A 12003-nucleotide genomic window follows, 5' to 3' on the forward strand; every position below is an offset into this window, starting at 1 on the left:
ATCTCTCTATCTTAAGATCATTAATTTAATCACATCTGCAAAATCCCTTTTGCCATGTAAGGTAACATATTCGCAGGTTCAGGGGATTAGGACACGGACCACTTTGGGGGACTGTTATTCTGTCTGATACAAGGTCTATTTATCTTCCAAGGCAAGAAAGAAATCTTCTTACCTCTGCGTTTCTTCTCAGGAAGTCTCAAAGTATCAACAAGCCTTCTGCCTCCTCTTACCTTAGGTAAATGTGCCTGTAAGCTTGCTTCGTCTTTAGGTTTTTGGTATCTTAATTAGCATTTCCTTTGGTGTATAAACACCTTTCTTTATGAAATACTTTTAAAAATTTGAAAGTGAAACTCTGTTCCAGAAAACTGAAGTCATACTGAGAAAATCTTACACAAGCAGACTTTAATGTTAAACTTTGTCATTTGCTGGCTATAAGATGCCAATACTTATAATATATCCTGCATTCTTTTAGATGCAGTCACTGTGTCACCAATGTTCCATCAACACATTACAGAAAGGAGGGTCATAGAACACAATGAGCAATTAGATTTGAAAAAGGAAATTAGAAGAAATGGTAGTTTAGTAAATAGAATACTGAACTTTGATTTCAAAGCATAATTTCTAAGTTTTTCACCATTAGCTGTAGGAAAAATTTGCCTGGAAGAAAAAAGACCTTGTTGGTGTTCTGGGCCTTGCAGGCGCTTGGGTGCTTAACCTCAATTTGATCCACTTTCTTTACCCTTAAAAGGAAACCAACAGATTTATCCTTTATACCCCATGGGTGTATTTAAAAGACAAACAAGTATGTGTGTATGTGTGTTTGTGTGTCTGTAACCGCTTGTAAAAGGTTTAACTTTCCCATTGGAGGATTCTCCAGGGTTGGAGAACGGGCTTCTTATCTTCACTGGGTGTTGGTGTAGGTGACAAATGAATACTTCATTAGTGACTTGCCCTGTATACCTTGAGTTGTCAAAGTGGCTATAATGTGTTGACATTTGTTTCTGAAAATGTGTTCCCACTCATATTTTCAACACATTTATATTGTTAAGAGACATTTTTAGTTAAAATTACCCATAGTATTCCATCTTAAGCTACATATGTTTTTTAAATTTTCTATCAGCTTAGAATTTCACTTTCTGGAGTATTTGTGGTGATGCCCAAGTCGAAGGTAGAGATAATCCATTGGAATCCTCCATGGATTTGCCACCCAACCATATACTCATTTAGAATACCTAGTAGTCAGATGCTTCAAAATGGTGGAGTTGCTTTTATAAAACCTTACTGAGCAATGCATGTTCTTTACCATCTCGGTCGAGAATGTGTCTTGTATATATAGGAGTACTCACGGCATGAAGCAGCAGAGCAGAACTTCAGTAAAACTTACAGGGTTCAGGTTATCCTACAGTGGTATAGGCAAAGAATGTAGGGGAACAGTGAAGGCTTTGAGACACGAGGCCTTTCTCAGAAAATTCAAAGTTAACTACTCTGCAGAGGCAAATAGCTTGAGAAACTTTTATAGTGACAGAGTGGAGAGAGAAAAACAGCACCTGGAGTGGAACCGATACAATGCTTTATGAGATAGTCTTAGGGTATACAAGCGTTGAAATTGGTGGTGTGATCATGACGTAGTCTTTTCAGATTTAATGTGAGCAAAGGAGTAAAGTGGGTTAACTCCCTGCTCTCCTGCTTTTTCTACTTAATAAAGTTCCATGGTTTGTTGGTCGGTTTGTTGGTTTGTTTTTCAGCATCTACAGTGGACAGAGTAAATTAATCCTAACTCTGAGTAGCAGCCGCATTGCTGTTTTCTGGTATCCTTTTCCTGTTGAATAGTATACAACTGAGGTCGCTAAATAGATCTCACTCCCATGGCCTTTGACTCTTCCTTTTCTCTATATACAAAAAAATTAGATATATTTAGCAGCAGATGTAGACTTCAGCAAGAGTGTAATTTAGACAAACTTGGATGAGCAGTTTTCTGAAATTCAGCTGAACGTGTTTTTATTCTAAGTGCCCGTCTGGTCATTTAACATTAGCATTAGCGTTCCCATTGTGGCTCAGCAGGTTAAGGTCCCTGCCTAGGTCACAGATGCAGTTCAGATCTGGTGTTGCCATGGCTGTAGCGTAGGCCCCAGCTGCAGCTCAGATTTGACCCTTGGCCTGGGAACGTCCATATGCCGTGGGTGCAGCTGTAAAAACATAAAATAAGGTAAAATAAAATTAGCATTGACGGCAAGTCACGCTTGACCACTGCTTAGTGACATTTATGTTTGGACAAACACGTGTGCTCTCCTCTTCCACACCCAGCCCCATGGAGGTTCACATCAACACGTTGGCTGAAATTATCCTGTTCCCAAAGGAGCTGATGGGGATAGAAGCAGCCAGAAGAGTGGGCCTAAAACAATTAGACCTCCTTTAGAAAAAAGAGAAAGAAAGAAAACTCACACAAAGCTTGCCCCTAAATGTCCTGTTTCATGTAAAAGTTACTGGGTAATGATAGATTTAATTAAGTATTTTTAGTCTTACATAAAGGAACCTGAATTAAGAAAGAAAGGTAGGTTTTGTTTTGTTTTTTTCCCCCTAAATGCTCAGATTCTTGGTTGAATGGTTTGACCCGAGTAACTCTGTACCTTAATTTTGGTCTGGCCTCACATGCTTTATGTTTCATTTTATTATTGTTATTATTGTTGTTAATTACATGATTACAATTAGTATTATGACTACTACTGCAGTTCTTTATTCTTTTATCAGATTTGATTTCCCTTTACAAAATATGCATGGACCGAAAATGTGACTTTGGGAGAGTATTGCTGAGTTGTTGCTGATGTCAGTTTCATACTGTGATATTTTTGTTCTATTTACTGAGAGATCAGTATTTCAATATAACGATGTGCATGTTTTCCCCCCTTCTCCCGCTGCATGCAGGGATTCGGGTTCGTAACTTTCGAGAATAGTGCTGATGCAGACAGGGCCAGGGAGAAATTACACGGCACCGTGGTAGAGGGCCGTAAAATCGAGGTGCATGTCTTCAATAATTCAATTTCTGGTTTATATTTTTATTTCTCTTTTTATGTATTGCCTCACCTATTTCACATTTGGAACCCTGTCTTGTTTGTGTATGTGTGTGTGTGTGTTTGTGTCTCTGTGTCCTTCACCTTCTTGCTCTAAAATGCATAAAAGTAACACTTCTCTCCTCCCCCCCCCCCATTTTTGGTGGTTTGGGGGATTTAATTTTGATTTACCCCTGTGTGTATGTATGTGTACTTGTTTTTCATTTACTTTTTTTCCTCCGAAATGTCCATCCTTCTACTCTCTTGATTTTTTTCCTTTGCTTCAGTTTGCGAGACTCCGAATTCCTGTAACCAGGCCAAAATAAAACTAACGTATAAAATGTCTTTAAAACTGTCCAATTTAGAAATGGGTCCTGTAATGAATCAAGGGGCCAGCCAATATCCTCTCTCTCTCGGGAGGCCAGTTCACCTCCACATACATGTGATAAGTAGGGAATAAAGGTTAGATAGAGGTTGTTGGGGAGTGGGAGGAGATTCCAAAACTCATGTGGCTTTTAACTGTACTTAATACCGGGAATTTCAAGTGAATGGATGAATCCTCACCAGAGGGTTTGATGGCTGCCTGCTGGATGCACTAGCACTGGGAGTGAGTCGGCCACTTGTTGCTCCCCAGCCCTTTTTCACTACGCGGTGAAGGTTAACTGGCTCCTTTCCCCCTTCCCAGTTTTTAAAAGTATGAAATATAAAAGCCACCATTTTGAGTAAGATGTCTGCATATTTTGCTTTTTTTTCCCCCCCTCCCTTTCCAATGGTTTAGCATTTAGGGCCCTTCACTTGACTCACTCTTTCCATGGTAACTATACACAATGCTGGCGATGGTGCCCGTTGGCGGTAAGTGAATCAAAAGCACTAGAGAAGAAGCTTTTTTATAATGTAATTACAAACAAATAAGAAAGAAAAAGTCCATCTGCCATCTCACATTAACACTACAAAATGTGATTTGACTTGTTCCTCTTCCTTTTCCTTTCCCCCTTTTATTTTCACTGCTGTTGAGTAATGCCGCCTGGACTTTGGATGTACATATTGTTTGGTAGCAGTCTGAGCTGTTTGAGTACTGACGTCATGGTGATTTTTTTCCCCTTGCACATCTTACTCAGAGTTACTGAACTCCAGTTTGGCTGGTTTTATTAATGCACCTCCTGCCCCCACTTCCTTTCCTCCTTTCCCTCCTTCCCAGACCTCTGTTTGTAGCTGTGACTGTTCTTTCTTGGCCCTTGACAGCTCTCTCTCCTGCCCGCGATGGCCTCCCTGACTTTCTCTGTACTCTTCCCCGCATTTGTGTTCTCCTCACCCCAGCTCTCTTCCTAGCCCTGCCCCCTCCCTCCCCACCCCTTCTCTGTTCTGTGCAGCTATTGGTCTCTTTTGCTGACTGGTGATTTCTGATTGGTTCTGGCCATTTTTCCTTTAAGTGCTTGGGTGCTTTCTGCTCTAGCGGCTAGTGGAAGCTCTTGCCCCATTCTAATCCTTGTCTGTGAGAGCCTCGCTCTTCACTTTCTCCCTTCTTTCCAAAATTGATTGTTTTTTTCTTTCTTTTATTTGTGTGTGTGTGTTTTTTAACTGCATGCTCTCAGTCTCATCATTGTTGTATCCCATTCTTTCTTTTTAAATGTGAAATGTTTATATGATTTGGTGGGTCAAACTGGAGTAAATGGAGTTTCAAGCTCTTTTCCTCACATGGGAAGATTATCACTATACAAATCCTGAAAGATATATTAAAACATTTTTGGTTCCAAATCTGCCTTAAAAAACATTTTTATTTTTTTTGCTAATGGATTTCTTGCCATGCAAATTTCACATACTGTAAATCCCTAGAGGTGAAATGATACATATTTGCATTTTGTATGTTTTATAATTCTTTTTTTAAAATGGCCTGTTTTTATATATCACAACACAGTATATTATCAAGTTCGTGGTAAGGCTCTACCCTCCTTGCCAAGAGCTTTGAGGCTGATTCTGACGCTGGGCTGCAGTATCCTGGCTTCTAAGTGCCATCATCTTTTTTCCATCAGCACCGGCTTGGGAACCCCGGCTTACCTTAGCACTGAGGGTGCTTTAACTTATGCGGTTCTCTGATGAGGGTGGAGTGTACCATAAAAGAAAACATAAGCTTTATTTTTTCACTTCTTTTAAGTGCCTAATTTAAAGGCGTTCTGAAAACTTTTCTTCTTAAATGGATAGACCACATAATCTAGAAAATTCAGAACGGTCCTGAAGTCTGTCAACATGGGAATATAAGTCCTTATATTTGTTTACTGACTTCAAACAGTAAAATCTTATACAAGCATACAAAAAATGCTGAACAGGTGAAATCCATGGTTCCCCCCCCACCCCCATCTTCCTGTAAATCCGCTTCCCAACCAATGTGGCAAAAGCCTCTGTTTTATTAATGAACTTCAAAGTTCATGTACAGAGTTATCCCCAATTTACTCTTTTCCTTTTTTCCCTCAATGCAAAGACTTCTCTGTTTAAGAGAGCGCCAAAGAGCTGGAAAATGTCCTTTTTCTTTGGAGCCCTGGTTGATAAAAGTAGCCCTAGTTTTCCACTTGGAGACCGAGAAACTGCATTTTTCTCTTGTTTGCCTCATTTAATAATAAGTACTTTAATTAAAATACTATATGTTAATATTTTATATTGCTATATTAATTATTCAAATCATTGCTCTCTGAAATTTACATTTTAAACTGAATACCTTGTTGGTTGTTGGATAAGCACCTCCGTATTCCTTAATGTGCTCTCCTTCTTCCCTGCCCTCCTTTCTACTTTCTGTCTTCAGGTGAATAACGCAACGGCACGTGTAATGACCAATAAGAAGATGGTCACACCGTATGCAAATGGTAAGAGATTACACATCACCTCCAGAAAGATGTCATGTATTCTTGTATAGATAGATGAACTTTTTGCAGATATCAAAGACTCTCTCTTGATTTCATTCTTGAGTTGTTTCATTTATGTTGAAGTATTTTGTTTCCCTAGGAGAGTTAATTTTTGCAAGTGACCTTTTTTTTTAGCTATTAAGGTGTTAGTTACCGTCTCAGGTAAGTGCACTTTATACGGTGTGAACATGTCCTTTGAGGTTACCTGTTAACCCAAGTCTGGTCCCACTTGGGCAGCCTCTTTTTTAGCTGCCATAGTGCTTCGTAATATGTAAGTCTTGTCCATGAGGCCCCCCACCCCGCCCCGGGTGCTCACCAACCCCCGCTTTTACTCCTCATTCCTACTTAACTGAGCATGACCAGAATAATTCTTTTTTTTTTTTTTTTACTTTTTTTCAAATTAAAGTGTAGTTGATTTAAAATGTTGTGCCAGTTTAAGCAGACTAATTCTTGATCCCTTGTTCTCCTTTTAAAGGAATGCTCTAGAGGTAACAGCCAAGGCTGTGTGTGTGTGTGTGTGTGTGTGTGTGTGTGTGTATGCCCACGTGCATGCACGCACACGTTTTCTCTTTTATTTCATGACTACAGGTTATATTGTGAGTTTTATAAATTTCTTGTCAAGAGGGAATTTTTCTGTGAATATTTTGTCTAACAAAAACAGAACTTAGCTTCAGTTGTCTGATTCAATCTAGACACATATTCTCTGAGTGAGCTACGATATCATTTTAATATGTGGTACTACAGGGGTTTGGTCCCTGTTGGACGAAAAAAGAAAAAAACCAAATGGATGGGGTCCTGAGCCCTACAGCTCCTCCCTGGTGGACCTCCTTCTCTGCTGTATATTTTAGAGTTCTGTGTAAGATTTTATGTAGAGTAAAAAAGGGCATTTCTCCCTTTTAATTGCATTTGAACCTCCTGCCAGAGTCTGTGCTGGTAGAGGTGTACTTGTATTGAGTGTATCCCAGAAGGTCTTCCGTAAATATGTGTAGCTCGGCCTTTCAAATAGATGGTGGAAACCAGCAGAGTTTGCATTGAGCATCATTTGCATTTTCCTCATCCATTTTATCAGTGGTGTATCTTAGGGCGCCCCCACCTTCCACGTTACCTTTTGTTTTCGTCTTTTCATTGCTATCACAGAAAGAAGTTTCCATAATTTTGATAAAATCCCATTTAAACAAAATAAGAAGGACAGGCAGGTATGTCAAACTTCCTTTAGATCCAGGGAGAAAGGCAGAAAAAGCTACCGACTGGAACTGAGTAGACAGAGATTGTGTTTCTAGATTTCCACTTTGTGCTGTGACTGTGGACCAGTTTCCTCACCTATCTGATTATGTTTTCAGATCTATCTAGTGTCAGGCACAGAATTACCAAAAGGCTCTTTAGAAATTATCGCAATCTAAATCCCTAGCTTATTATTTAGGAAACGAAGCCCAGGGAAGTGTAGTGGTAACTCATTGACCTGGAGATGGTACCTATCATTGCTCTCTTTGGGTTTTCGTTTTGTGAAAGTCAAACACCTGTAAAAATACATTGTCCATTGTATAAAACTAAAGGTATTCAAAATACTGTTGACAGTGTACCATTATATGCCATTATTATAATTGCATCCATTGGGGAGTTCCCATCGTGGCTCAGCAGAAATGAATCTGACGAGTAACCATGAGGATTCAGGTTCAATCCCTGGCCTCACTCAGTGGATTAAGGATCCAGCATTGCTGTGAGCTGTGGTGTAGGTCGCAGATACGGGCTCAGATCCTGAATTGCTGTGGCTGTGGCATAGACAAGCAGCAATATCTCTGATTCGACCCCTTGCCTGGGAACCTCCATATGCTGTGGGTGCTTCCCTAAAAAAACAAAATAATATATTATAACAACATACATCCGTTATATTTATTTATTTATTTGTCTTTTTTTTTTTTCTATTTCTTTGGGCCGCTCCCGCGGCATGTGGACGTTCCCATGCTAGGGGTCGAATTGGAGCTGTAGCCACCAGCCTACACCAGAGCCACAGCAACGCAGGATCCGAGCCGCGTCTGCGGCCTACACCACAGCTCACGGCAACGCCAGATCGTTAACCCACTGAGCAAGGGCAGGGATCGAACCTGCAACCTCATGGTTCCTAGTCGGATTCGTTAACCACTGCGCCACGACAGGAACTCCACATCCGTTATATTTAAAGGGAGTACTTAAGTAATAGTGCCATTGGTAAGAAAGGAAAAGTTCATTTTTAAATATAATTTGAGGAAGTTCCCTGATGGCCTAGCAGTTAAGGATCTGACATTGTCCCTGCTGTGGCTTGGCTTAGATCCTTGGCCCAGGAACTCTTGCATGCTGCGGCCGCAGCCAAAAAAATTAAAAAATAAAAATGAATAAATACTACTCTAAATCAGTATTCAAGCCTACTAGAACCAAACTTTAGAAACCTATAGCTCCCATGTTAGAGATTTGAAGAGTGTGCTAGGTGCCTTCTGATGAATTGTCAACATTTTAGCTCATGTTAGTTTTGAGTCACTCAGTTTGTCTGACATTGTGAAATATTTGTGCTTTTCAACCCCAGTAGGATTTGAACCCAGATTTTGAAATGTTTATGCAGAATAATGAAGAGGCATGTCTATGAACACAAAAAATAATGGAGGATTGGATTGATTCCAAATGAATGGGTTTTCTCTTGAATTATGTCTTTGCTCATAGAGTTTAGAGCTGGTAAATGGCCTTTTCTTCTTTCCATTTACATATTTATAGAGTAGCAGTGGCACAATGTTACAGTGTCATAAAAAGAAGTAAATCAAAGACCCAGTCTTTCAGAAAAATCATACTGTATGTTTGCTTATTTTGTATAAAATTCAACAAATATTTAATGATGAATGTTTTCATATGAAATTCTGCTCTTCTTTAATTATCAGTGGGTAGTACTGCGTTCTTTTTTCACCACTCACCGTATTTCTATAAAGACAAGAAAGGGAATGTAGAAATAAATTTGACATCAGACCTAATGTTGTTTGGAAATACTTAAAAATTTATAAATGTTTAAGCTAACATTCAACAGCAGGCTCATGGATATATTTAGCTTAAAGGTCTGATTAACTTAAATGTGCTCATTACAAATTTTTTTATATATATATATTTTTTTGCTCATTACAAATTAAAATCTTAGAAGACAGGAGTTCCCGTCATGGCTCTGCAGTAACAAACCCAACTAGTATCCATAAGGATGTGGGTTCTATCCCTGGTCTTGCTCTGTGGGTTAAGAATCTGGCGTTGCCATGAGCTGTGGTGCAGGCCAGCAGCTGCAGCTCCAATTTGACTTCTAGCCTGGGAATTTCTGTATGACCCGGGTGTGGCCCAAAAAAGACAAAAAGAAAAAAATTTTTTAATCAATACGCAATTGACACACAGCACTGTTGAGGTGTATAGCATAATGATTTGACTTCTATGTAATACAGTCTCATCCTTACCACATCCATTCCTGGAAGGTATCCTGCTCATTTTGATACAGTTAAGGAGACTTCCCTGTTTCCCCTTATCCTCATGGAGTCGTAAATGCCCCCCTTGTCCTCTCTTCCATTTCAGGTTGGAAATTAAGCCCAGTCGTTGGAGCTGTATATGGTCCCGAGTTGTATGCAGGTAGCATTTAATTTTTCCATTTGTGCTATTTATGTGCATGTAAAACATCTGTTGTTTTTCAATTTGTTACTCCTTTGTAACCTTTCTGCATTTTTATTTTTTAATGCCCTCAGCATCCAGCTTTCAGGCAGATGTGTCACTAGGCAATGACGCAGCCGTGCCCCTATCAGGAAGAGGGGGCATCAACACTTACATTCCTTTAATCAGTAAGTAGCCTATGTCGACCTGGCATGGGTTTTGACTGTTGTGAGTAAACCGTGATGTGTTGGCCTTTTTTTGTTTTGGGGTATTTTTCCCATATAAATACATAACTGAAAAGGAGGCATTTTCCAGAGAGAGAAGTACCATCACAGTGCCTTGCCCTGCTTGCCTGTGATGGAATCTTTTTGACCAAATGTTAAGGTTGCCCAAAAGCAAGAGTTGGAAGGGGTAGAAGGGGGTGAGGACATGTAAAGAAAATTTTAGGCTGCACTTGACAGTAAAGGAAACAGAAGAGGTAATTATTTGTGGCATATGTTATACATGTTATCTGCAAGCCAGCTTTGGGCCCTCCGGTAGAATATCATTGAAAAGCCCCTCCAGTATTATTGATTACTCTCCGCTCTGTTGATGTCTCTAAAAGTCTTTTTGACCTGAGCCATTTAGCTCCAGCAAGAGGTATAATTAGACAGAGTTTAGCAGACACAGAATCAATGTCTCTGCGTGTTTTCCAGAGGACAGCACACTTAAAATAGACCCTTAAAAAATGCTGCCTCTTTAAGGATGCAAGACTGCAGGGGAGAGGTATTTTTCCCTCTCACCTCACATTTCTGGATTAAAACATTTCAGGTGAAGAATAAAGCTGACTAGGGAAACGTCTGGAGACTTGCATGTGCCTTGGAGTGCGGCAGCGTGTCAGAACACAAAAGGGCCTTCTTAGGAAGGAGAATTATGTCCTTGTAATGATGTTTGGAAACAAGAATAATCATCAGCCAGAGAACGTTGATAGCAATCGATTTAAACTGCTCGTAGAAGTTAAAGTCCCGTCTCTCCTGATGGCAGTAGCTCCCAGAGCCGCTTGACCTGTTTCTCATCAGCTTGCGTCGTCGTGCCGACGTCGGGAAGGAACAAAGAACACCCACTCCAGATTTGTGATGCAGGGGGTGTGGAGTCAAGTTCGTTTTGCCAATTGCAGATTTCCATTTCTTTCTGAGAAAACTTGTGCTGCGGGGTGTCTTTAAATCTTTCCTGTAACTGATTCAAAGCGAGTCGTGACTGTCTACCTGCTGCTGAATGCAAGTTGACATTTGTGTCATATTTTGGGTCTCCCTTTAGTTCCTGGCTTCCCTTACCCAACTGCAGCCACCACGGCGGCCGCTTTCAGAGGAGCCCACCTGAGGGGCAGAGGGCGGACGGTATACGGTGCGGTCCGAGCGGTACCTCCAACAGCCATTCCCGCCTATCCAGGGTAAGCAGTAGATTCCAAAATAAGCAGCCGGACAAAAAGGATACCATGGCCCTCTCATAACTTCTGGGATGTTGCCGTACCACACAGTAGAGATTCTATAAATATTTGCAAATTAACGGATTAGATGGCAAGAACCATACCATTATCAGAATGTAACCAACTATCAATTCATTATATAAATCTGCATTTTGGCCACCTTAAGCCCTCACAGTAGTGGCTTAAGACAGTGGCCAGAACCGTCTCGTGTTCACTAGCAGTGTGTTGGCATGGAGTTCACTCAGCATCGCACGAATATGGATTAACACTCCTGCAGAGAACCAAACTAGGAGCTCAAGGTTGTAGTGCAAGACTGCGCTGCTGGATCCCCTCTCACCACCACCCTTGCTGGGGCTGAGGCTACCACACGTGCCCCCCCTTTTGGTTCCGCTGCCTGGGTGGTGAGCAGCAGAGCTAGTTACCCACAATGGATTTGCTTTCTTTGTAGGAAACGGATTAAAAGAGGTTAATTCAAAGACGAACCAAGTCCAATTGAATCAAGGGAGAAAGGGAGAAGTAGGAAGAATTAAACTACAGTTGGCTTCTGAATGAGGGTAAAACAGCTAATGTAGCTGAGCATCCTTCACCCTTTGATTTTGTGTGGAGGTGTCTCCTGCAGTGGAATGATTCCATAGCAACAAATAAATCCTTCGTTATAGAATGGGGGAGAAGGAGTGAAGGTGGCAGGTTTTGATTTTGTTGTTTCTCAGGGCCAGCCTAAAATGGACATTTTTATAAAGAGTGGACTTTTACAAGTTAGTTGTATCAAGGACTTTCTTCAAAGATGTGACATTTGTGTTCTTCATCTTTTCTCTGCCTGTGACAGGTTTTTTCCCCATATTCTTATTAAGGCATAAACGCAATGGCAGGAGCCCATTCATGGCCCCTTAGTTAAAATGTGAAGGGAGAGAGCCTCCTTTGTAAGGTCCTGTTCTGACAGCAAAATTGGCTGTGA

General features: G+C 40.6%; 1 protein-coding gene across 44 annotated transcripts in view; it reads left to right on the forward strand.

Annotated features, from left to right (window-relative positions):
• The window catches only part of RBFOX2 (RNA binding protein, fox-1 homolog (C. elegans) 2), a 271803-nt gene that overhangs the window by 239504 nt on the left and 20296 nt on the right, over positions 1-12003 (forward strand). For 21 of the 44 annotated variants that reach the window (XR_002343804.1, XR_002343806.1, XM_021090998.1 and 18 more), the window contains 5 exons: positions 2923-3015; positions 5842-5902; positions 9512-9565; positions 9679-9771; positions 10880-11012. Coding sequence is in view for 41 of the 44 variants with exons in the window: in XM_021090998.1 (XP_020946657.1) it covers positions 2923-3015; positions 5842-5902; positions 9512-9565; positions 9679-9771; positions 10880-11012 (434 nt within the window). In the remaining 3 variants the exon portion in view is untranslated. 44 annotated transcript variants of the gene reach the window in all.

Source organism: Sus scrofa, chromosome 5 (genome assembly GCF_000003025.6).
Source record: "Sus scrofa isolate TJ Tabasco breed Duroc chromosome 5, Sscrofa11.1, whole genome shotgun sequence".
Classification (NCBI taxonomy): Eukaryota; Metazoa; Chordata; class Mammalia; order Artiodactyla; family Suidae; genus Sus; species Sus scrofa.